Below are 23,790 nucleotides of genomic sequence, written 5' to 3' on the forward strand. Positions count from 1 at the left end.
TCTGCATGGAATAGCTTTTTAACTGCTATAATGCCAGCTTGTCCTGCTGAAAACAAAACAGATTTTGTGCCTTTGCCAAATCCCCACTTCATTGTTTTGTACCTTAAGTTACAGGTTTTTATTCCATAACAGATTTAAGCATCACATATTAAAAATATCATTTTTCTGTGTGGCTCACTCTGATGAAATGAAAACCCGGGAAACAAACTCCAAATCAGTAGTCCTTTAGCTTGGGAATTTCATTGGGATTTTTGTAATCCTTTTTCCTTTTTAACTCTGCAGAGCTTGAACACAATATTTAGGGATAGAGGACTAATGCTGAAGTTTTCTTTATTTAATAAATATCCATGATGTTTCTAGGGCTTATAGTATTTCCTTCCACCTGAGATGACAGGGTAAGGAGGAAAATTCAATGTGTAATTGAAAGAAAGTCTGTAAAATAGATCAGAATATGTTGAGGGTCTAACAGACATCCACTGGTAGTAACAGCACCAATTTACAATTTCCCAAAGTTGTGGAAAAGTTATTGGTCTTCTGAGTTTCTAGAGAAGTTGGACCATGCTGGGTTTTGTTGTTTTGTTTTTCAGCATTATACAGTGTACTCAGTTGCTTTTGATACAGAGTAACAGCTTCCTCAGTGCCCACAATGAAAATATCACTTTTGAGCCTTTAAATTGGAACCAAAAATCATTGTTTTTCTAGATTTATTCATACTTCTACCACCAGAGGCTGTTTTTTTTTTTCAAAGCCTATATTCAGATCAATTTGTTGTACATGACATCACCTTTGAATAAAATAATTAAATAGACAACCCCACTGATCTAAGTTCAAGACCATAAACAGTTTAGCTCCTATTGCTTGCTTTGGTACATAAATTAGCTTTTACACCTTATTTTCATTTCAGCCAGAAAAATAAGAAATTTGTTGCAATAATCTGATCACAGAAAATGTTCCCTCCCACACCTGTCTACAGTGTGGCATGTTAATTGTAAATCAGTCTTATTTCTAATTTACTAACCTCTAGTGAATGTCTTTACTTAAAAAAAAAAAAAATAATGATTTGTGAAGAATAAAAGTTTGCCATTTATGTCTGAGAATGTTGATGGACTTAAAATTCCTTAATAGTGGATGGAAAAGGTCCTCACGTGGTGGTCTGTTTAAAGGTGTGTTTTGAGAACTGTACATGATCCACCTGTCTATCTTTTATTGGACCAACTTCTTTCTGTTGGTGAGAAACATGTTTTAGAGCTTACATGGAATTTTTTCCACCTGTGTCAGTTCTAAAATTTGTCTCTTATACCAACAAACTAGGCTAATAAGATACTACCTTACCTCCCTGGTTTCTCTGACATCCTGGAAAGAACTCTGCATCACAAATGACATGTATAACGTGTTTTGTCACATAGACCCAAAGGTCTTTGTATTTTTCCCCCAGTGGGAGCTACCGAAATTCCTAATAAGGAATCTTACAGATGAAAGCTATAGGAAACAGTTATTAAAAGAGGTGGTCAACCTGCAGAGGTACAGAAATTACAAATGATTATAGTGGCCTTCAGCTCTTACCATGCTTCCATCTTGGACATACAACCTTTATGCGATCTTTTGATAAACATTCAATTTGAGCCCTTGGACAGCAACTTTGCTCTACCTAAAGCATTAAGCAGACAAACTACAACAAAGGTTGTGGTTTTATGCAGAGGTCACTGTGGGTCTTTGGAAAATGTATTTTATTGTAAGGCCATGCTTTGTTCTCCAGGAGAATCCTTGACTTCATTGCTCAGCAGCCCAGCACACTTCCCCCACTTCAGTTACTTCTGTGTTCTTCCTTGCCTACATCCATCTCCTTTTGATTTCCTTTTACTAACCTATTTTCTCCCCCACCCCCTTCCTCTTGGGGTTACTCATTAATTCCTCAGGGGAGCCTGCCTTTTCCTTCTGTGTGCCTTTGGAGGCCCACAGCAGGATTCTGACAGAGCCTTAAAGCATGGTAGACCAGCTGCTTGGCACAGGAGCCTTAGTGGTGGCTCTCCATTCAGTGGGTCCCTAAGGGTAAGTCTACACAGCAAAGTTACTTTGGAATAACAACCACTATTCCAAAATAACTTTGTGAGTATTTATGTGTTTACAACACAACTGCTATTTCAAAATAATTTTGTTCTTTGTGTGTTTGGGGGGGGGGGTCCATCGTGTCTGACGATGACATCTTGAGCTTGCACAGGCTCATTGGTTATGGACTTGCATGTGGCTGAGGAGTCCAAGCTTTGAATGGCATGGGCGTTCAGAGTGGGGGCAAGGGAATTGTCCTGGCTCTGTTGGTGTGGCTGCTGCTGTTTGCTTTCTTCCTCTCGTGAGCATCAATGAGGTATACGTCGCTGCTCTTCAAAGTTGTCATACATGTGTCGTACGAGAGCATGCCAGCCTATTCAATCTTTTGCATGCTGCTCTAGCTGATCTGGTTTTAAACCAGCATGAGCAATGTTGGCCTTCACGCAGTCTTTATACCTCTTGCGAGGCCTATCTTGATTCCTTTTGCCCTGGGAGAGCTCACTGTAGAGGAGTTGCTTAGGGGTTCTTGACTCCTCTATTCGTATGATGTGCCCTGTCCAGCAAAGCCGGGCTTTCAGAATCATGGCTTCGATGCTCATGGTTCCTCCTCTGTTCAGGACTTCCAGGTTTGTAACTCTTTCCTGCCATTGAATGTGCAGTATTGAGCTCAGGCTGTGCGTGTGTGGAAGCGCTCCAGCAGTTTTATAGGTTTCACAGCCATACAGGAGACTAGTCAGGACTACAGCCTTGGACACTTTCAGTTTAGTGGACTGTCGGATATGGTGCTGATTCAACACTCACGCGCTCGGACGTCCTAGTGCCCAGCTGGCCTGGCAGATTCTGGCATTGATTTCTTTGTCAAGGGAGCCATCATTGGCTATTGCACTGCCAAAGTACTTGAACTCCTCTACTTTTTTTAACTCTGTTCCTTCAATAAAGATTGAAGCGGGGAAAACAGCAGATCCTGGAGCAGATTGAAACAGTACCTCTGTCTTTCCTAGGCTGATGGTCAAACCAAAGAGGCGAGTGGCATCAGCAAACTTGTTGATGATGAGCTGGGCATCAGATTCCTTGTGTGCCATAAGTGCACAGTTGTCAGCAAAAAGGGCTTCAAGGATGAGCTTCTCAAGCGTCTTGGTTTTAGCATTCAGACGACGAAGGTTGAAAAGTGACCCATCAAGTCTGTGTTTCACGTAGACTCCATGGTCCAGGTCCCTAATTGCGTGGCTGAGGATGCATGTGAAAAAGAATAACACTGGGGCCAGCACGCACCCTTGCTTCACACCACTGGATATCCCAAATGGATCTGAGGACTTGCCATTTGAAAGAACAAAGCCAGTCATGTCATCGTGGAACAGGTGTATGATGTTAATGAATCTTCTTGGGCAGACAAGTTTTGACAGGATAATCCACAGGGCTTCTCTGTTGACGGTGACAAATGCTTTGGTCAGGTCCGCAAAGACAGCGTACAGATCCAAGTTCTGCTCTATGCACTTTTCCTGGACCTGACAAACAGCAAAGATCATGTCAATGGTGCTGTGGCCTGGGTGAAAACCACACTGCCTCTGATAGGTTCTCCTCTGAGATGCTGGTGATCAGATGGTTGAGGATGACTCAAGCCAAGATCTTCCCAGCAGTACAGAGAAGGGAGATACCCCAGTAATTTCCACAGTCCGCTTTGTTGCCCTTGTTCTTGAAGAGCGAGATGATTATAGCATCCTTAAAGTCTTTGGGCATGTCTTCTTCCCAGATGCTGATCAAGATATTGTGAAAGGCTTCAAGTGACGCTGGTCCTGCCACTTTGAAAATTTCAGCAGGGATACCGTACATCCCAGGGTCTTTGCCAGAGCTGGTTTGGCTGATTGCCTTTTTGACCTCATCCATTGTAGGGGGCAGGTCAAGACTGTCTAATGTGGGTTTCTGATGGATCTGGTCTAGGGCCATAGGGTCGACAATGGAGGGTCTGTTGAGAAGGTTGCTGAAGTGCGCTCTCCACCTATTGTTGATGCTGTCTGTCTCCCTCAGAAGGGTCGTGCCATCTGCAGACAGTACAGGTGTAGTACTTGGCTTTGAAGGTCCATATATAGCTTTGATAGCACTGAAGAACATCTTGGAGTTCTTCGTGTCAGCATAGTATTGGACTTCATCAGCTTTACTCTCCCACCACTCATCTTGCATTTTGCAAAGTGCTGTTTGCGCCTGGCTCTGAAGGTGTTTGAAACAATCACGTTTGGACATTGAGGACTGATCGTTTTGCCATAGCAGAAGTGCATTCTGTTTTTCCTCTAAGATCTTCAGGATGGCTTCATCATTTTCATCAAACCAGTCTTAGTGAACTCTCTTTTTGAGTCTTAGTGTTGACTTGGCTGACTCTGTCACCAGGGTTTTGAACTGGTCCCACCTGTGTTGGGTCTCTAGTCAGAGGTCCATGAGACATCAGCAATTCGTCAAGGCAGGCTGTGAATTTCTCATGATGACCAGTATGTTACAACTTCCCGATGCTGAAGAAGGGTCTGACAACCCTGAGCTTCTTGCAGCGTAGTGTTGTGATGTGCAGCATAAGGACTGATCTGATGAGTCAGTGATCAGTCCAGCACTCAGCTCCCCCCATGGCCCTGGTGATCTTAACATCTCTAATGTCCCACCTGTGACTGATGACTGACATAGTCAATCAGGTGCTACTGTTCTGATCTTGGGTGCATCCATGAGGTCTTGTATTTATTGGCTTGCCTGAAGAGTGTTGGTAATCGTCAGGTCATTTTCTGCGCACAAGCTCAGCAGAAGGCAACCATTGGCATTCATGTTACCAACACCATGATGTCCCAGCACCCCTTTCCAGGTCCTATAGTCCTTGCCAACCCTGGTGTTGGAGTCACCCAACAGGAGAAGCTTGTCACTAGGAGGAGTTGCTTTCACAAGATGGTCAGGGTCCTCATAGAAACTTTCTTTCGCTTCATCGCTGCTAGTCTGTGTGGGGGCGTAAGTGCTGATGACTGTAACATGGTGAGAGGTGTTGAGGGGAAGCGGAGCTTGATCAGCCGCTTACTGATGCAAGCTGGTAGGTCAGGAAGCTGGTGCAGAAGTGATGTCTTGATGGCAAGTCCCACTCCATGGATTCTGTCATTGTTTTCTGGCCTGCCTTTCCAGAAGGTGCAACCTCCTTTTGGTTCGCATATGAATCCTTCCTCTACCAGTCTGGTCTCGCCTAGGGCGGCTATGTCAATGTTATAACGTGTCAGTTCTCTTGCTATGAGGGCCGTTCTTCTCAGGCCTCATAGCATTCTCCCTGTCCAAGAGGGTGCAAATGTTCCATGCTGCAAATATCATCTTTCTTTTCACTGTTTTTCAACCGCTCTGAGGGTAAAACTGCCAGCTGTGGCATGCTGGCAATTTTTGGGCTACCTTTTCTAGTCCCCTCCCTCATTCTGAGGGTGAGCAGTGCTGTTCCTAAAAAGGCCTGCTGCTGATTTCCTCTGTCTTCCCGGGGTCAGAGTTGCGCAACCAAAGTCCACAGGCCACCTATGTGCAGGTTTGGAGCTACAACTCCCAGTGGTCACTTCCATCTATCGCTTCACCTCCCCACAATTGCTGTAGGACTTTGAGGTAGACAGAAGTGATGAGAATGTGCAAAGAACCTGTGCGGGAGAATGTTTGAAGTGGAAAAGCCATTGCCCCGGGCAATTTCACTCTCTTGACCTCAGAAGCTTGGTTCCAGTGGTACAAAAAGTAGTCATGGCTGGGACTTCCTAGGCTGCAGTTGATAGCCTTGCCATCTTTGGTGTTTTGTCATGCCCTTCGCTCTTCACTCAGCATTGCAGAACTGCCTTCCTGGTTGTTGGATCTTGCTGTTGATCTCAGCCGCCCACTCGGCCAGGGCTGATTTTGCGCACTGGAATAGGCAACTCCCTATCTCACCTGCCGGATACCCTTGGGCTGTGGCCGCTGCATGCTGCAGCTTCTTGTAGCCACGGGTGAGAGCTGGGTCCCAGGTGTGGACCAAAGGTGTACAAACAGCCCTGTACACTCACAACAAGTCCCCACACCAGAGGTGCTACCCCTCCCTGGACACACTATATACCCCTATTTTGCAGTAGTGGATGGTTTATTTCTAATTTGGTGAGCCTGATTCTTCTGGCACTGATTGCAACAGCCCCAGCCATGGGGGTGGTGGGGAAGCTAGCTCTGTCCTAGAGCCTCTTTTTTACATGAAACCACTGCTAAGCATGCATCTGTTTTAAAGCATAAATAAAGATGTTATATTAATAGGGGGGGGGGTGTGCTCCTTAGGGCTGTTGTCCCAGGGCCCCACCTGATCTTAATCCTCTACCTGTACCGTAAATAAATCTAGCCCCCAGCTGTGCCCATTACCCAGCAGTCCCTCCCCAGTGCCACAGGGCGGCCAGCTCCTGGCCCAGGGGATTCAGGAGCTAAGGTCGGGGAGGGGGCGCAGGCTGTGTGCTAACCACGCGTTGGTGTTAGCGCCCCCACTTCTCTGCCCCGCCGCTGCCGCCAGCGCTGCCCTGTGCCCCGCCCCGCCCTGCTCGGCTGGCGGGCCGGGTCGGCGAGCGGCGCTGGCGGCCGAAGCCGAGCGGGGCTTTAGCCGGGAAAGCTCCGCGGGTGATGTCAGCGGGCGGGGGCCGAGCGGCGGCTAAATAGGCGGGCGCGGCGGCGGGCGCCGCAAACGGCCGGGCAGCGCCATGGTCACTCAGCCGCTGGGCCAGCGGTGCCCCGGCAAGCGGCGGCGGCGGGCGCCGGGGGCCACTCCCCGGGAGCGGGCTAGGCCCCTGGGCCTCGGGGCGCCCGTGAAGAAGAGCACGTGGCCGAGCTGCCCCGGGACGCGGCCGCTGGAGGGCGCCGCTCTCAGCCCCGAGCCCGCCAGCGCCGAGCCCGGCGCCCGCCTAGCGCTGCAGAACTTCCGCGACTACGGGGCCAGCTGGTACCGCGGCCGAAAGGCGCTGGAGGGCCAGTTCCACCCGCGCGAGCCGCTGGCCCAGCAGCCGCAGGTAGGGCGGGCCGGGGGCAGCTCCGGGCGGTGTCAGGGATTCCCCGGACCCCGCTCTGCGCGCTCTGACCCCTCCCTGACTTGCCGCGCGCTGCATAGTACCCCCCCCACTCACCCCCGGCCTGTCCAGGCTCTCTGCCCGCGGCGTTTCTCTGCTCCCCGGGGACCTTCCTCGCGCTGCGCTGCTGCGGAGCGATCCCCTGCCAGGCCGGTCTGCACATTGCTACCGTTAGGGCGCGGGGCCCGCTGCAGTTCCTGGGCCGTGCGCACCCAGCCGGGCCGGCGGTCCGCCCCCTGGTCTCTGGGCACTTGTGGCCAGCGCCTCCCGTTCCGGCGGTAGCCGCAGCGCAGGGCCTGGCCTGTGGCCATGAGTGGTGGGAATGAGTCACCGCACCTGGCCAGCCCCGGCAAGCGGACAAAGCGGCGTCCCGGCGCCTCCTGACCTCTGCTCCTGGCGGCAGGTGACGGCGGAGGCGCGGTGCAAGTTGATCAGCTGGCTGATCCCCGTGCACCGCCACTTCGGCTACTCCTTCGAGTCCCTGTGCCTGGCGGTGAATACCCTGGACCGATTCCTCACCACCACCCCGGTGGCTGCCGACTGCTTCCAGCTGTTGGGAGTCACCTCCCTCCTCATCGCGTGCAAACAGGTACCAGGCGCTAGGGGCGGTGGCGCCCTGGGCGGGGGAGGGGGCCAGAGGACGGGGAACTGAGGCTGGGAGATCTCTGGGGAAACCGCTCAGGCGCCCCCCACCCCCAGCTGTGCGAGGGGGAGCACGGCGCTGCAGGCCCGGCTTGGTCTCCCTCTGCTCCCGCAGAGCTGCCCTCTGCAGCGCGGGAGAGTGGGTTGCTCCCTGCCCAGGAGCTCTGCTTGCATTGCTGGTCTGTATTGCAGGTGGAAGTGCACCCGCCCAGAGTGAAGCAGCTCCTAGCCCTGTGCTGCGATGCCTTCTCCCGTCAGCAGCTCTGCAACTTGGAGTGCATCATCCTCAGCAAGCTGCACTTCAACCTGGGGGCACCAACCATCAGCTTCTTCCTGGAGCACTTCACCCACGTGCGTCTGGAGTCCTGCCAGGCAGATGCCAGGGCAGCCTACCACGTCAAGGCTGTGGCCAAAGGGGTGGCAGAACTGAGCCTGGCTGACTATGCTTTTAACAAATATGCGCCTTCCCTGCTGGCCATTTGCTGCCTTGGACTGGCAGACCAGATGCTGCAGCACCCAAATCCTCTGGACTTGCATATAAGTGGCTACCCGGAGGGGGTTTTACAGGACTGCATGGACAAACTGCTGTTACTAGTTTCTTTAAACGGAGACTCCTTGCTGCAGGTGCTGCCCCTAGAGATTGCTAAAAAATGCCCTCAGCTGGGACATTAATCTACCTGGACCATAATACTTGAAACCTTCCTATGGCATCCAAAGCATCTGGGAATTTTAAGAACAATTTGGTCCATTTTCACCAATGCATTGTGGTGTTATAAATGCATAATTGGTATACCTCTAAAGAGAACAGTATTGGCCATAGCTCCTTGCTCAGTTGACTGAGTCATGGATTAGACTTGTATTTATTTGTACTCAGTAGTGATGGATTAGAGTTTTAACATGATAAAATTAAAATCCCATTTTGCACAGTTCATTGTTGTATGTCAATTGCACTGACAGATTTTATATGTTCACAGTCAATGTGTAAATCGTGTGCATCATCCAGGTACTGTACAGTTTATTTATTTAGAAGATGGTTGTCTATGTACACCTTGATAGCATCCAGAGGAAAAATAAAAGTACTGTATAAACATGTCAACATATTTTTTGTCACTGATCAGTTGCGGTCTACTTCCTTGTGATTTTGTACATATTCTACATGGGGAAATTCATTGACAGAGAAGTAACTGCTATGATAGGCCTTTAAAATGCTCTGCAGGCCATGGTAGGGATATAGGGGTGGCAATACCATAACAGTGCCATCTTTGCTGTACTGCTGGCAGCTGTGCCTTGGGGACCAGGCTCCACGACAGCAGCCACTGCTCTCCAGCTTCTCAGCTCTAATAAGGGTGTCCCTGCTGCCAGCAGTGGTACAGAAATAGGGTTAGTGAAACTGCAACCCCTCACCACCACCACCACCACCACCAGGGCTTTGCCATCAGCACGCTCCTTTTTGGCTCACGGCCCCAACCATTACAACACCCTGAAGCTTTGATTGAAAAAATCTGAAATAATGAAATTTATTAATGTGAAGTTGGCCAGGTCGGGCCATGGATGTGGTGGGCCTAAGCTATTAGCCAGGATGGTGTCCTAGCCTCTATTTGCCAGAGGCTGGGAGTGGGCACCAGGGGATGGATCACTTGATTACTCATTCTGTTCATTCCCTGTAGGGCACCCGACATTGGCCAGTGTCAGAAGACAGGAGGCTGGGCTAGAGGGACCCCTGGTCTGATCCAGCAGGGCAGTTCTTATGAGTCCCCTCTTGCCCCCACCCCACAAGTATGTTTGTAGGGGTAATTATTCCCCCTTTTTCCCTGGGCCATGCAAGTTTGTGAAGTGGGAGCACAGAGCACTGCCAGAATGCCTAGCAGTGCTCATGGAAGCTCTGCCCAGGAGGCAAAGCACAAACAAGAGAAGTCTTGAAAACATTCCTCCTCCTTGTCACTGGCCAGGGTAGCTGGGAGGAGACATCACTTCCTTCAGCCTTCAGTGTTGACAGTCAACTTTTCCCATGGTCTCAGAACTAGAGTGGACACGTTGCAGGAGTCTGGGCTGTGGCTACTTTGACTCATATGCATGCTCAGGTGTGTACAGCAGAGCCCCTGGTCAGAAATATCATAATCTAGGGTTACCAACTAGTATAGATGCTCAAGCCCTGGCTGACTCAGGTCCCACTACCCCTGTGCTTACATTGTTATACAGACATACCTTCAGACGTGGGTGTTTCTCCTTCTTTATGTTGCTGTCAACCTAGTTTTCAAAAGGCCCTGACCTGAAAACGGAATGAATGTACTACAGCGTAAACCATCAAAAACAGGGCCCAGCAAAGTCAGACCTATGGCTTGATTTGGAAAATACAGTCCTGCAGAGACAGCTTTAGTTAAGGAGCTAAAATGCTTCCAGGATGGATCAAACAGTTTCCTTCTCTTAAAGCCCCCCTGCCTGGTGATGTTAGGAGCCTTTAGAAGGCCCACCCATGCAGAGAGTCATTATCATCATCAACTATGTGCTCAGCGCCTGTTGGTGTCTGATGTCTCCCTCACTACTTCTTTCCATCTTTCCCTGTCCAGTGCATAGTGGCTTAGTTTCTGGAGACTAGCTCTGTACCAATCTACCGTATCATCTACCTATTCTCTGTGGGGTCTGCCTCTCCTATTCCAACCGTCCATTATGCCAAATACCAGGGTCTTGATTCTGTGTTCATGGTTCACTCTGCAAATATGCCCCAATAGCGGTAACTTCCATTGTATAACAGTCCGCAGTAGGTTCTCTTTGGCTGTATCTTCCTATATAATTCCTCGTTGGTGCCCGTCTGCATCCATCCTATTCTCAGGAAGTTTCTATAACAGCTCCTCTCCAATTCCAATATCCTTCTCTTTGAATCTTTCCTTATCATCCACCTCTCAGGTCCCTACAACATAATTTGTCACATCCATTAACAAGACGTGCCTTGACACACCCAGACAGGCGTTTGCCTTTATTTCTCACTGTAACATTTACTAGACCATGTGTACCGGGTGGCTTGAAGAACCCCACAGCCTGCTCTCTGCTGGGACCCTCTCCTATTCTATCGGTCAGTATGGGGGACACTAGTTATTCATTATTACAATGCGTTTGTGTTACCGTGCGACCTAGGAAGCTCTAAAGCACCTGCTACCAGGGCTAGGTTGTGCGTTTTGCAATACCTCTGCACCTATTCATCACAACCCGTGGCGTTTGGACCTCTGTAGGGTTACGTCCTGCTCAGGGATATTGCTGAAGTTTGTGATAGTTTCAGAAAACATCATCTTTGCCAGACACCGGTGATTATTTTAGCACGGACCCCCCATCCCCCCCGCCCCACAGAGAGCGCTCTGCAGCTCTGCAGACCAGGAAAACAGGGCAGGCGGACGCCATCGCAGGGAGGATAATGAAAGGACCAGAGACAAGGGGCCTGGGGTTTGACTCTCCTCTGGGCCAGGCGCCAGGCGGTGCAATACAGCGGGCAATCCTGCTCCGGCAGAGGGACCTCACCAAGCTCCGCCTCTGCCTTCCGCGCTGGGGGGCGCTCACAGCCCGCCGCCCCTTGTAACGACGGCACCCACTGAGCGCCGCCTGAGCCCGGGCTGCCCGACTGATGACCGAGCCGAGCGGGGGCTCCTGCCCGTGTGAGCTCCTCCAGCGCCCCTGGCCTGTGACTCCCCGGCTCCGCGCCCCGCCCCCGGCGCGTCAGAGCCAGTCCGCTCGGGCCGCGAGCGAAGCGCGCTGGCTGGGCCCGGGCCGGCGCACCGCCGCGCTGCCCCGTTGCCAGGCGGGCGGTTAGCGCCTCGGCGGGGCGCAGATTGCGCCGAGGCGAAGGCGCCACCTCTGGCGCTCACTCCGCCGCGCCGCCCCGCCCCGCCCCCCCCCCCGGGGGACCGCTCGGGGCCCCTCCGACGGCGTCAAAACCAGCCCCGCCGCGGCCATGGGCAGCCCTGCGCCGGCCGCGCCCGCCGAGAGCCGCCGGGTGCCCACAGGCGGGGCGCGGGCGGCGCCATGCAGAGCCGCAGCGGCCGGAAAGCCTTCGCCAGCCTCTGTCCCAACCGGGCGGGCGAGCTGGGCGGCCGGCTGGGCAAGAGGGCGGCCAAAGCCGAGGGGAAGGTGCGTGCGGGAGGGGGGCGCGCCGGGCTGGGACCCGCCGCCTCCGGGCGCCGTGGGATGGGGGGCCGGTTCCGCCGGCGGCCGCTCACCCCGCTCTTGTCTCGCAGCCCGCGCCGCGGAGGAGCCCGGCCAGTCCCGCCCGCGGGGCCCTGCAGCGGGAGCCGCCGCCCCACGCGCCGGACCTGGGTGAGTTGCGCGCCCCGGGCCGCGCTGCCCCCCCCGCTCGGCTCGGCTCGGCTCGGCTCGGCTCTCCTCTCACCCGGCGCGTCTCTCTCCCCAGCGCTCGCCACCATCGCCTGGCAGGACTTCGCCGTCTCGCCCCAGGAGCCTGCCAGCCTCGCCGCTGCGCCGCCGGTAACTGCGCCCTCCGGGTCCCCCCGCTGCGGCCCCTAACCCCTGCGCCCTCCGGCAGGTGCGGCGCCCAGCCCCGCCGTGGTGCCTCCGGCAGGCGGCTCTGCCCCCAGCCAGCCGCCGCATCGCTGGTTATCGGGCTCCGTTGGCGCAGCTCAGGACGGGCTCCGCCGGGCTCGGTCCCAGGGAGCCGCCGACTCCCCGCCGCAAAGGGAGGGAAGCGCTTTGGTTGGGCGGCACCTGTCTACTGCGGGGCAGCCCTGGCCCCTACCCCGGCAGGTTCGGGGCCCATAGCCGGGCGGGCCTGGGGCCAAGGAGGAAAGGACCAGGCCGGTTTTGCTTGTGTAACTGCCACAGGCAGCCCCAGACCTGGGACCTCTGGAGCTGAGGCTGGGCGCCGCCTGCAGCTTGAGCTAAGGGCCAGCAGGCTGGTGGCTTCGTCTGGCGGGGACACTTATTCTTTCTCTGTGAGGTGGTCGCGGTACCACTACATGGCAAAGTTAACCACACCCAGGTGTGCGGGTCACACTTGCAAATCCAGACTCCGAGGGCAGCTTTCCCAGCGTGCCAGCCAGGCACCTCTGCCAGTGGTTCCCTCCCTACCCAGAGCGCAGCTGGGGCTGCGGTGGGTTCTCCCCCTGCTCTCCCCTTTGTGGCAGGGACGATTAGCTGCAGGGCGAAGGCAGAGGACCCAGCGCAGGGATTAGGAGGGGCTGGGACAAGGGGCGGGGCTGTCGCTGTTCTGGTAACAGCCGGCTACTAAAGACAGACATGGGTCTCCCCCCTACCCATCCCAAGCGATCAGTTGGCTGTTGAGTCCAGTAGCCCCGCCCACTAGACTGGGGGAGGGGCCTCATCAGCATGCAGGCTTAGACCCGCCCACTTTCCCAGCACTCAAGTAGCGCAATCAAGGGAAATGTTTTCTTTGACGTCTGTGACCTTTGGATGTGGCCCATACAGATCTCCCCAAGAGTGAGGCACCTTGGCTTTCAAAAGGGTCAGAAAACAGCTGGGCCTCAAATGGGCTAAACACTGCACAAATCAGACTAAACACCGCCTTGCATTCTGGGAGTTGTGGCAGGCGGAGGGTTAGGCAGTACCTCTGCTCCCTGTAGTTTCCGCTCATTTGTCTTAGTGTTTCTGTTAAGTTCATTGCAGCCATTCAACCCAGCAGCTCTTTCATCACAGGATTGTCCTTCTGGCATGTTTCTTGCAATGGCTGTACCACTCATAGCACAATGGAGCTCTTACCTCTGTCTACGCTCTCTGGTTGTGACTGGAGCCACTGGATGCTATTTTAATAATATCACATGGGGACTTTTCACCACTAGAGCCTAGTGTGCTTTACAAAGGAGGTCAGTATCAATATCCCTATATTATAGGCAGGGAAACTGAGGCACACACAGGCAGTGATGTTTCCAAGGTCACGCAGCATACCAAAAGCAAAGCAAGTAATAGAACCCAGAGCTCCTGAGTCCCAGTCCAGTGCTCTATCTACTAGGCTGTAATAAAATAACTACACCTCCCTATCCTAGTGTTCTAAAGCTTCCTCTAGTAGCTACACCACTGTGAATTTGTGCAGCACTCCCTTTTTTCAAGATGAGCAGGATTACAGAGCTGTGTGAACGAGTGTTTAGCTGAATAGAGCTTTTACTTGTCCAAACACCACACTTGCAAATCTCTCAAGTTCAATGAGTGTCAGTCCCCCATCTGTAAAATGGGCACAATTTCTGGCATGGCTCCAACCCATATCTATATCTTCCCCTCTGTCTCCTAATGTAGCTCTCCTGAGTGGGTCAATTCTTTATTGTGTCTCTTCCTGAATAGTGCTGTTTTGCAGCCATCAGTTAGGGCACTACACATGAAAAGTGACATACATTGGTTTCATCCTGAATTCCATCTCTAAGGAGGGTCTCCTACTAAGAGTCCTGTCCCTGTCTGATATAATCTTTCTGTGTATTTGATACACCAAATGACTTTATCCAGCTCAGTAAAGCAAAGCTCTGAGGTTTCTTAATAGCAGCATCCCTGTTGACCACCGTTGACGGAAAGCCAGATGGTATCAAAGCCTTGAACAATTAGGAGGAAGAGGACATTATTTGGACCCAGAATGTGATAACAAGAGCCCAGTAGCATGCTCTGGTTGCTCTTAAGTCTCGCTCATGTTTAAAAGATTAATATACAATGAATAGAAATAGAACTGGGAAATGTGCCTGTGAAAGACACGTAGTAGGAAGACTATCTGTCCTGTTTTTCCTGGGACAGACCCTATTTCAAACTGTCTCACAGGAGTCCTGACTTTTTAAAGAAAATAGGCTAATTGTCATGTATTTTGCAGTGCTCCTGTTCCCTGGTGTCTCAAGGTGGCCGCCCCATTCCCTGGCACCCCTTGGACGCAGCCCCCACTGCCAATGAGCTCTGCCATGGGTGGCCTCTTCATTCCCTGGCACCCTGCTGCTGTGAGGTTGTGGAGCCCCCTAGTCTCCACTTCCCCTCATCAGGAGGCTGCAAAGCCCCCATTCCTGCTCCCTCACTGTGGGGCAGCTGTCCCCATCGCTGAGGAGCCTTGATGTGGAACAGTAGCCCACTATCCCTGGAAGCCAGTGTTCTGTATTTACCACAGGGTAATGTGGTCACCCTACACATACAACTAGCTGGGTGCGCTGCCCTAGTACCAGCCGAATCGAATCGGCGCGGGAGCATGCCAGAGAGCACAGAGGTGGCTTTTATTGCATCTGCAGCTTTACGCCTGGATTGGAAGAGACAGAAGCCCAGATCCAACGTAGCAAGAGGGCCTTTAGAAAGGGGCTGAAGTGTAACCGGTTTGCCATACATTTTCCTTTGAAGGAACTCTATAGGGAATTTCTCCAGACCCCAGGAACTGAACCACGGTGCACATTTTTGCACAGATTTCTTTCTTCCCCACTGACGTGCAACTGTGCACACGCTACAATCCCATGTTCAGGGACTCTTGTTTTCTGTCCACACTGCCCTTCCCTTCACCAATGTAGTGCTAATGCGGAATGGTGCGCAGGTTGTGCAAGAAAGTGGTGCCCCCCCATCCCTCCAGAATGGGGGGAAGCAGGGCGGGGGGAGACGCCCTTTGCAGGAGTAAAGTGACCCGTAGGAAGGCAAGAGGCTGCCTGGGAAGAGACCACCCCCCCACCAGAGGTGGGGGAAAAGCTGTTGCCGCAGAAGCGCCGGTTAATCTTTCACCACCGCTGGAGCAGGGCCCGGGCTGCCCGGCTACGGTTGGCTCGCGTTGCTCACCAATGAGAGCGGGAAGAGCAGCCTATGGGGGACCCCGGGGGGGCGGCGGGCTGGAGCACAGCGCGTGCCGCTGCCAGCGGGGATGGCCGCCTCCCAAGGACTCTGCAGCGCGCGCGCAGAGCTGCCCACAGTCTCTAGCCTGGCTAACGGATCCGAGCTCGCGCTTCGCTTCAGCGCCCAGGTCACCTGCAGCCCGTAGCGCGCGCACCCCGGGCACACCCCCAGAGTAGGTTTCCCTTTCTGCTGCTAGGGACGCTGCGTGCTGCGCATCCGCCTGTCCTCCAGCCATGGCCGTGCAAGCCTGCCCCTGCCAGCGCGCAGCGCGGGGGCTGGCCCTCCAGGTACGTGCGTGTGAACGCGCAGCACTGCGCAGCCGGCAGCGCTGCGCGGGCAGAGCCGCTGGTGCGCGCGCATTAACTCGTAGGTTTCCTTCCCCCGTTTCAGAGCCCCGCGGAGCCCGACTTCGACTTCCAGGAGTTCCGAGATGCGGTGGATAGTTTTATCTGCGGCAAGTACTCCTCTGATTGCCCGTTAACGCAGCGAGTTGTACACACCACCGGTTGCCTCCAGGCCTTGGCGCTCGCTCCCAGCCACGCTTTGCTCGGTTGGGTAAATTACCAGTGTAATCCCTGGACATTGCATCCAGCCCGGCATTCACTGAGATACGTTTGCACTGCCAACCCGCCGAGGAGATGCAAAGGCCGCGGGTGGGTTTGGTGCAGCCCCATGGTGCGGTGCGTGTCCAGACTTACAGTACCGGATTTACCCCGCCAGGGGCATTTGCCATTCACTGCGGTAGCAGCAAGGACTTGGGGGCCAGGGCCAACAGCCAACGCGTACAGCGAGCTGATCTCACCCCTGTGATTGCCTCCACAGACTCAGCCTCCTATACGGCCCCGCCACTGGACGCGGCGGACTTCACGTTCCCACTGGGCGACGGAGCAGACTTTAGCCCTTGCATTCAGGAGCCCCCAAGCAATCCTCTCCCGCAGGTCAGCTTGCCAAACGCTGCGGAACAGTACTGGAAAGATGTGGCCGACCAGAACCAGAGAGCGCTAGGAGATGCCCTGGTGGAGAATACCGAGGTATGGAGACAGGGCAGATGCTCCTAAACTCCTCCCGATCATTAGATCTCTGGCTGATCAGAGGAGGTTCCCAGCCCGGCTGTTCCTTCCCAACTGCCCGGCCCTGGCTGCAGAGCTGCGCGGCACACACCGAACGCCGCTTTCTCGCTGTGTGCGGCGGAACCCCCTGCAGGAGGGTCCCAGCTCTGTCGGGTTTGCTGATTGGGTTGGTGCCCGGGCGCACGTGGGAGCAGGGCCCTGACTTCCCACGGGCTCCGTTTCCAACTGGCGCTTGTCCTCCACCAGCTGCACGTGAGGCTGTCCCAGAAGCAGGAGGAGATCACGTCGCTGAAGGAGAGGAACGTGCAGCTGAAGGAGCTCGCGGGCCAGGCCAAGCAGCTGGCCTGTGTGCTCGAGGTAAGTGCCCCGCTCGCCGCCGGGTTTGTCGTGCAAAGCGTTACCCGCTGCCCTCGCGGGGATGGAGATACAGCCGATGCACCGCAAGACCAGCAGGGGGCGCTCTTCAGTCACATGCGCTGAGCCGGAGCCCAAGCTAACCGCAGCGTCAGGCAGAGCCGGGGCCCTGCGGCCGCGGCGCTAGCTTTAAACCAGCCGGTGGCATTTTGTTTCGCCCACAGAAACTGATGCTCCATCAGCCCAAAGAGGGGGCCGCCGCTTTCCTGGCCCGTAGCTCGGCGAAGCGCAGCCTGGAGCAGCTGGCCGCGGCCAGGCCGGAGGACTGCGCAGAAGTGGATACAATCCTGCGGGAGATCTCAGACACCTGTAACGCTGCTCTGCAAACAATTGACCAGAGGCGAGAGGCCAAACGCCCTCGGCTGCAGGCGGAGACGTCCGGGGCCTCGGGCAGCAAGGCCGGTAACATGCACGGCGCTTTCAGTGGGCTGCAGACTTGCAGCGGCCGCCGGTCGGTGGATCTGAGTACCAGCGAGCTGGAGGAAGGCGCCTCTTTCAGGACCTCTATCACAGATCACTGCACAATCCGGACCCTGGCTTTCCCCCAAGGAAATGCTTTCACTATCCGGACAGCCGCCGGGGGCTATAAGTTTAGATGGGTCCCCAGCTGAGCCTCAGCTAACCACACTGGCCAAAGGCTCACATGCAAACTTTGCACTGCCTGTACTTGAATTTGACCCTGGTTCCACCTGCTCTAGTCCTCCCAGTGACGTTGTCTGTTGCAAAAAACATTCAAGAGCCAGAGATGCCTGGTGCAGAATAAAGTTGTGGTGTATTTTTAATTTTTGAGCCCTTGGTGTGGGTCCCTGTGAAGTGTCTGCCATGACCCTTTTAAAAATGTCATGCAATTGTGAGTAAGGGTTGCTATGCTCCCTGGTGATATTTAGGAGGGTCTCTTCAGTGACCGTCTATACAGGGGACATATAGTCAAAACTAGTCAAATGCCCCAAACAAACTGAAAAAAAAAGACATTTGTTTCAGCAGCTTCCTTCAGTTATAGTGATGGTGGTTACTGCAGTTAGAGCAGGCAGAAATGGGACTTTCTTAGTGTCTCTTCAAGGATATAATTATTTATGATAGGTAATATTGCTGTTGTTGAGATATCTTTGAAATAAATCTTGCTTTGTTTCTCTTGCAGAAATTTTGCTAGAAGGAGGTAAGGTTATAACATAGTAATTACCAATGATTAGCTTCTTTGGAAATGCACATGTAATCCCTGCACTTAGGGGTGTTATTCACTGTCCCATGTAGGGACACCTAGACCACTTACACAGAGAAAGCATGTCTCCTCTGGAGCAGCTGCCTTTTAGCTCAGACTAAGTGTAGAGGCTCTTGCACTGAGCTCCAGCATTCCCAAGTTCAAGTCCTCCTTTGGGTAGTTACACACAGGTTGAGTCTACACTTGCCCCCAGCTTAGAATGGGACATGGTAATCAGGGCCATGGGAGATTACTAATGAAGTGGTGCAGTGAATATGCAGCACTTCATTAGGCTAATTCTCCCACGCGGCAACTTCGAAGCACCAAATTTGGAAGTGCTGGCATGCGTGTAGCCCTGGGCACTTTGAAGTGCCTGTGCTCCTTCAAAGTCCCCTTACTCCTCAAAATTTATTCCACACATGCCCACATTTCGAAGTGTGACACTTCGAAGTTGCTGCGGGGGAAAATTAGCATAACAAATTAGCATAACAAAGTGCTGCGTATTCACCACAATACTTCATTAGTAATCTCCCGTCACCCTGATTACCATGCTCCCTTCGAAGTTGGAGGCAAGTGTAGACAAGCCCACACTGTTTAAAGCATGGGTGTCCAACCTTTTGGCTTGCCTGGGCCGCATTGAGTGAAGATAGTCTTGGGCCGCGTACAAAATATATAATATAGTTAATGTATATAAATCACATAATGTTAAAAGTTTATGATCTTGTGGGGCCGCATTACTAGCTGTCCAGGGCTGCATGCGGCCCATGGGCCGCAGGTTGGACACGACTGGTTTAAAGTATATTAAGCATACTACACTTTAATACTACTGGAATTTTAAATCTGTGAAGTTTACAAGATCACATTTTAGACTCTGATGTGTATATAATTGTAAGTATATTTTTACACCTACTGTGAGCGTTAAGTGATTTTGTACAAAAAATTGCAATGGATTTTTAAAAATAATTTGAAGTAAACATTGTTTTCTATCAGGCATGTTCATTTACTTTGGTTTGTGGAAAATAACTGTGTGTCTATTAACAGTAAAAGAACACCTTTCTTACTGGAAGACTTGTTCTGATAAAGCAGAAAAAAAATATATGCAGCCTGTGAACATCCAGTAGTAAAGAGGAGTGCAAATAGCAAAAGTTATGTGTGTTTACTTGTGACTTGACCCTATAATACTGTAATTAATATGACATATAAGAATTTTCCATTCTATGGTATGTGAGAGAATGACAATAACAATCAGAGACTGGTCCTTGCCCAGCATAGCTGAGCTGAAGTTTTAAAGGGTTGCAGTCAGGAATTCTCACTGAAGGGTACAAGATCAGCCTCCTGCACATGGCTGTGCACACTGAATCCATAGCATGAAAACGTGATTTGACAGTACAGTTTCCTGTGAGCAGTGTTTCACCTGTTCTGAGTTGCAGTCTACTTTATCAAGTTGCCATCTTGCATACCCCACGTCCTTAAAAATTCAGATAGATGCCACCTCCCACATTTAATGCAAATTACTCACAAGTGTGACCCCAGGTTAGTCACATTTTTGGGCACTGTGGTTTTTGAGGCATCTCTAGAACTATGGGGGCTCAGCACTTGCGCAGTTCCAATCTGGTTCCCTCCTCAGTGGAAATGCTCTCGACTCCAAACTGAAATGCCTTGGAACAGTGATGGTGCCGCCTTAGACACCGGAAGCAGAATCTGCTACACCTGCTTGCATTGTGTTTAGACGTCACAATCATAAGTGTGCATGATACAGAGATAAAACATCAAAGGACATCAAAGCCTCCCAGCCTCCTCCCTCCAAATTTTTATTAAAATAAACACATAATTTCGTACTCAATATTTATTCCTAAAATGTCCAAATGAAAAGCTTGTAACTCTATAAATAAGACACAACAGACAAATCTTCTTTCTCCTCCTCCTGGGGCTCAGGTGTTCCACGAGTACAGAGCAGGAACCTGGAAGGGCCACAGTGTTAGCCACTGAAGATAAAACACACAGTATTGTCACAATGGAAAGTGAATGTTACATTCAGAACTTCCTTCCCTTGCTCTACAAAAATCGTAAACTAGGCGAGTTTATTTATACTTGTGCTTCAGAATGCGTGAGTACCGCACCACACATGGTGAGTATGACATGCTACAGGAGAGGGAAATGGGCAGTGAATTGCTCGGTTGCCCCGAGTATAGGAAAACAGCAGAGAATGTTTGCATCATGTTTCAAGAGGGGGTGGTTTTAGCTGATACCTCTCTCCTGAGGTTAACAAAGGCAAAGAGGCAACCAAGCCTTATATACAAGTTTCATTGACCTGACCAAAGCATTCGACTCAGTCAGTCATAGTATCCTGTGGATCGTCCTCTCAAAGATCGGCTGCCCCAAAAATTCATTAGCATCTTAAGTCTGCTTCACAACAACATGACTACCACAGTGTTGAGCAACAACGGATCCCAAAGCAACCTTTTTGAGGTCAAAATGAGAGTCAAACAAGGCTGTGTCATTGCTCCATCACCATTCTGCATCTCATCTCCATGACCGTTCACCTCATTGATGGCAGGCTTTCAGATGGTGTGAAGATTGTCTATAGAATGAACAGGAAACTTTTCAATCTGAGGAGACTGAAGGATAAAGCAAGACCTCCACAACCTTGATCATGGAGCTTCAGTACATGGATGACAATATGGTTGCTGCTCATTCTCCCACAGCCCGTCAGACCATCTTAAGTGCCTTTGCTGAAGCCTACGAGAATCTTGGCCTCCCACTGAACATCAAAAAGACCAAGGTGCTCCCCCAACCTTCACTGATGGGACAACTCAAATACCTTCTATTGAAGTCAATGGAGACCTGCTGGAAAATGTGGAGCACTTCCCATACCTTGAAAGTCATCTTTCCAATAAAGTTGACATTGATGCAGAAATCCAGCATCAGCTCAGCCGTGCAAGCTCTGCTTTCACCCACCTGAGACAAAGGGTCTTTGAGAACCAGGACATTTATCCCCAGACAAAGCTCCTTGTATACCATGCAGTGGTTGTTCCAATGCTACTGTATGCATGTAAAACCTGGACAACACACGAGCGTCATTTGAAGGCACTTGAACAATATCATCAACCCCACCTCACAAAAATCCTAAATATCTCTTGCGAGGATAGGTGCATGAACATTAGCATCCAGGAAGAGTGAAACATGACCAGCATTGAAGCCATTATCAGTCATCAACAATTTCTTGGGACTGGTCACATGGTTTGGAGGTCTGATCAGTGCCTCCGAAAAAAGGTTCTGTTTTTTGAGTTGGAGGAGGAGCAGAGGAGTGCTGGGGGCCAGTTAAAGAGATATAAGGACATGCTGAACGTGCGCATGAGAAAGTGCAACAACGTTGTCGACACTGGAGAGAACCTGGCCCAAGACCATCCCAGTGGAGGACGATACTCCGTGAGGGGGTGGCGGAATTTGAGATGTCCTGCTGCAGAATAAATGAAAAGAGGTGAAGAAGAAGAAAGGAGCATCAATAACTGCCCCATGCCCCTGCAACAGCACCGACACCTGCCTCTTCTGTGATAAGATCTGTGTCTCCAGATTGGGCCAATAAGCCATCAACGGACTCACAAATAGGAGGGTGATATAATGATTTCCTACTCCTTATCGAGTGACTGCCAAGAAGACTTCTGAGGGTAACAAAGGCAAAGAGAGCACAGCTGTTGGTGATGTCCCTAAGCAAAGTGGGTCCACATGCTGCTAACCTGCTTACTGCAATGGTGTCTGAAAAAGTTATTGTTAACTGGCATGGGAAAGTATCCTACCCCAGAAGAAGATTTGCTAGAAACCTTTGCCAGAGGATTGTAGAGCATATCCCTGAAAGGTTAATGGAGATTTCTCAGGAAGATGCAAGGGACGTCCCAGTATATATGGAAACAAAGGGCTCCCTGTGATGGGTTTGGTCACAGAGATCCACTTGAGACTGTCAATTGATGGGCTGATCATACCACTGAGCCTGCCTGTCTGTCCTCTGGGGTGCCCCACCACTCTGTTTTGCTGAGTCAGAAACTCTTCTCCACCCTCATCCCACCCCCCCAGTGAAGGCACAGAGTTGGGGTCACAGCAGAGCAACACAGACATTGAGAGCAGCTTAGCTCTGGGAAGGTTCAATCAAAGGGACTTGACACAGCACCAAGATGCAAAGCCTCAGTGGGGCCAAAACCCCAAATGAATCTGTCTCATGCATAAAGTTTATACAGAGTGAGCTCATTATTTATTTGCTGTCTTTATCAATGAAAGAGAGAAGTGCACAGCTGTTATCCCCCCCCACTCAACAATTATGTACACTGGCGATTGCAAGATGATAACAGATCAAAATAAGTTACTAAGCAAAATAAAACACTCCAGCTAAGCTTAAAATTCTGAGAAACTTGACACAAGCAATTTTTTACTCTAACAGTAATTCTAATCACTTTTTCTCACAAGCTAGGCAGCCACCTAGCTGGGCTCACTCCTCGTCCCTGCTCAGTTGTGGCTGTTTCCAGCTGATAGCTCAGTGGTTTAAGTATTGGCCCACTAAACCCAGGGTTGTAAGCTCAATCTGTGAGAAGGCCACTTAGGGATCAGGACAAATAGATGTCAGGGATGGTGTTTGGTCCTGCCAAGAGGGCAGGGGACTGGACTAGATGACCTCCCAAGGTCCCTTCCAGTTGTAGTAGGTGTGCGTCTTTTCATCTGGGCGGGAAGCAGGATGTGTCTTAGTGTCTGACAACTGCCCCTATTGTTTGGTTTATAGATTTTGCTCTAGTCATGCTCCTTTGTATTCAGTTTCAATCCTTTCACACTCCCATGGAAAGGTAGCACATTCAAAATGGGTTCCAGCATTAGGTGCCCCAGATACCTGTCTTGGCAGCACCAACCATAGTCCAGGTTTACAGGAAAGCAAGACTATTCACAAATCATTATCATGAGTACAGGGCCACTGTGTTCCTCGAGTACTACTAATGAGCTTTATTAGCATAGCGAGATACATTAACAGGTTTGTACTCCATATTTCTAATTTCAAATACAGGAATGATACATGATACACAAATAGAATGTACATATTCAGTGGATTACAAGCTTTTCAATAACAAGAAGTCCTGTGGCACCTTATAGACTAACAGATATTTTGGAGCATAAGCTTTCGTGGGCAAAGACCCGCTTTGTCAGATGCCTGAGTCATCTGATGAAGCAGGTCTGTGCCCACAAAAGCTTATGCTCCAAAATATCTGTTAGTCTATAAGGTGCCACAGGACTTCTTGTTGTTTTTGAAGATGCAGACTAACTCGTCTACTTTTCTGAAGCTTTTCAATGACAGGTTACATGCCACATTTTGCATAAAGCATATTTGAGTTAGGTAGGTTCCTGTCCATAAACATATTTCCATAAAGAATATGGTGGTGCAAAGTCACACCTCTCCTCTCTCTCCACTTGCCTACCTCTGTAGGGCAATGAAAAGCAGGTAATAACTTTGTTTCACTCCTACCTCTTCTACTAGGGTGAAATCAATGATAAGGCAACGGTGATGTCCTGTTACATTGGGGGTACCATCAGT

At 51.3% G+C, this 23,790-nt stretch overlaps 2 protein-coding genes across 2 annotated transcripts; both read left to right on the forward strand.

Annotated features, from left to right (window-relative positions):
* Positions 1 to 6,743: 6,743 nt before the first annotated feature.
* CCNO (cyclin O) lies at positions 6,744 to 8,814 on the forward strand. Its single transcript, XM_074995960.1, has 3 exons — positions 6,744 to 7,049; positions 7,510 to 7,695; positions 7,941 to 8,814. The coding sequence occupies exons 1-3, from the start codon at positions 6,744 to 6,746 to the stop codon at positions 8,418 to 8,420; spliced, it is 972 nt and encodes a 323-aa protein (XP_074852061.1). The 3' UTR covers positions 8,421 to 8,814.
* Positions 8,815 to 11,759: 2,945 nt separating this feature from the next.
* Positions 11,760 to 17,931, forward strand: MCIDAS (multiciliate differentiation and DNA synthesis associated cell cycle protein). Its single transcript, XM_074995961.1, has 5 exons — positions 11,760 to 11,864; positions 15,930 to 16,089; positions 16,362 to 16,570; positions 16,856 to 16,966; positions 17,188 to 17,931. The coding sequence occupies exons 1-5, from the start codon at positions 11,760 to 11,762 to the stop codon at positions 17,632 to 17,634; spliced, it is 1,032 nt and encodes a 343-aa protein (XP_074852062.1). The 3' UTR covers positions 17,635 to 17,931.
* The last annotated feature ends 5,859 nt before the right edge of the window (positions 17,932 to 23,790 follow it).

Source organism: Carettochelys insculpta, chromosome 5 (assembly GCF_033958435.1).
Source record: "Carettochelys insculpta isolate YL-2023 chromosome 5, ASM3395843v1, whole genome shotgun sequence".
In the NCBI taxonomy this organism is placed as follows: Eukaryota; Metazoa; Chordata; order Testudines; family Carettochelyidae; genus Carettochelys; species Carettochelys insculpta.

What these genes read in the sequence shown, in the direction of transcription:
- CCNO (XM_074995960.1), top strand. Translation starts at nt 6,744, where the DNA reads ATGGTCACTCAGCCGCTGGGCCAGCGGTGCCCCGGCAAGCGGCGGCGG. An exon ending in CGCTGGCCCAGCAGCCGCAG is followed by an intron (nt 7,050 to 7,509) that starts GTAGGGCGGGCC and finishes TCCTGGCGGCAG; the next exon opens with GTGACGGCGGAGGCGCGGTG. An exon ending in TCCTCATCGCGTGCAAACAG is followed by an intron (nt 7,696 to 7,940) that starts GTACCAGGCGCT and finishes TCTGTATTGCAG; the next exon opens with GTGGAAGTGCACCCGCCCAG.
- MCIDAS (XM_074995961.1), top strand. Translation starts at nt 11,760, where the DNA reads ATGCAGAGCCGCAGCGGCCGGAAAGCCTTCGCCAGCCTCTGTCCCAAC. An exon ending in CGGCCAAAGCCGAGGGGAAG is followed by an intron (nt 11,865 to 15,929) that starts GTGCGTGCGGGA and finishes CCCCCGTTTCAG; the next exon opens with AGCCCCGCGGAGCCCGACTT. An exon ending in AGCTGGCCTGTGTGCTCGAG is followed by an intron (nt 16,967 to 17,187) that starts GTAAGTGCCCCG and finishes TTTCGCCCACAG; the next exon opens with AAACTGATGCTCCATCAGCC.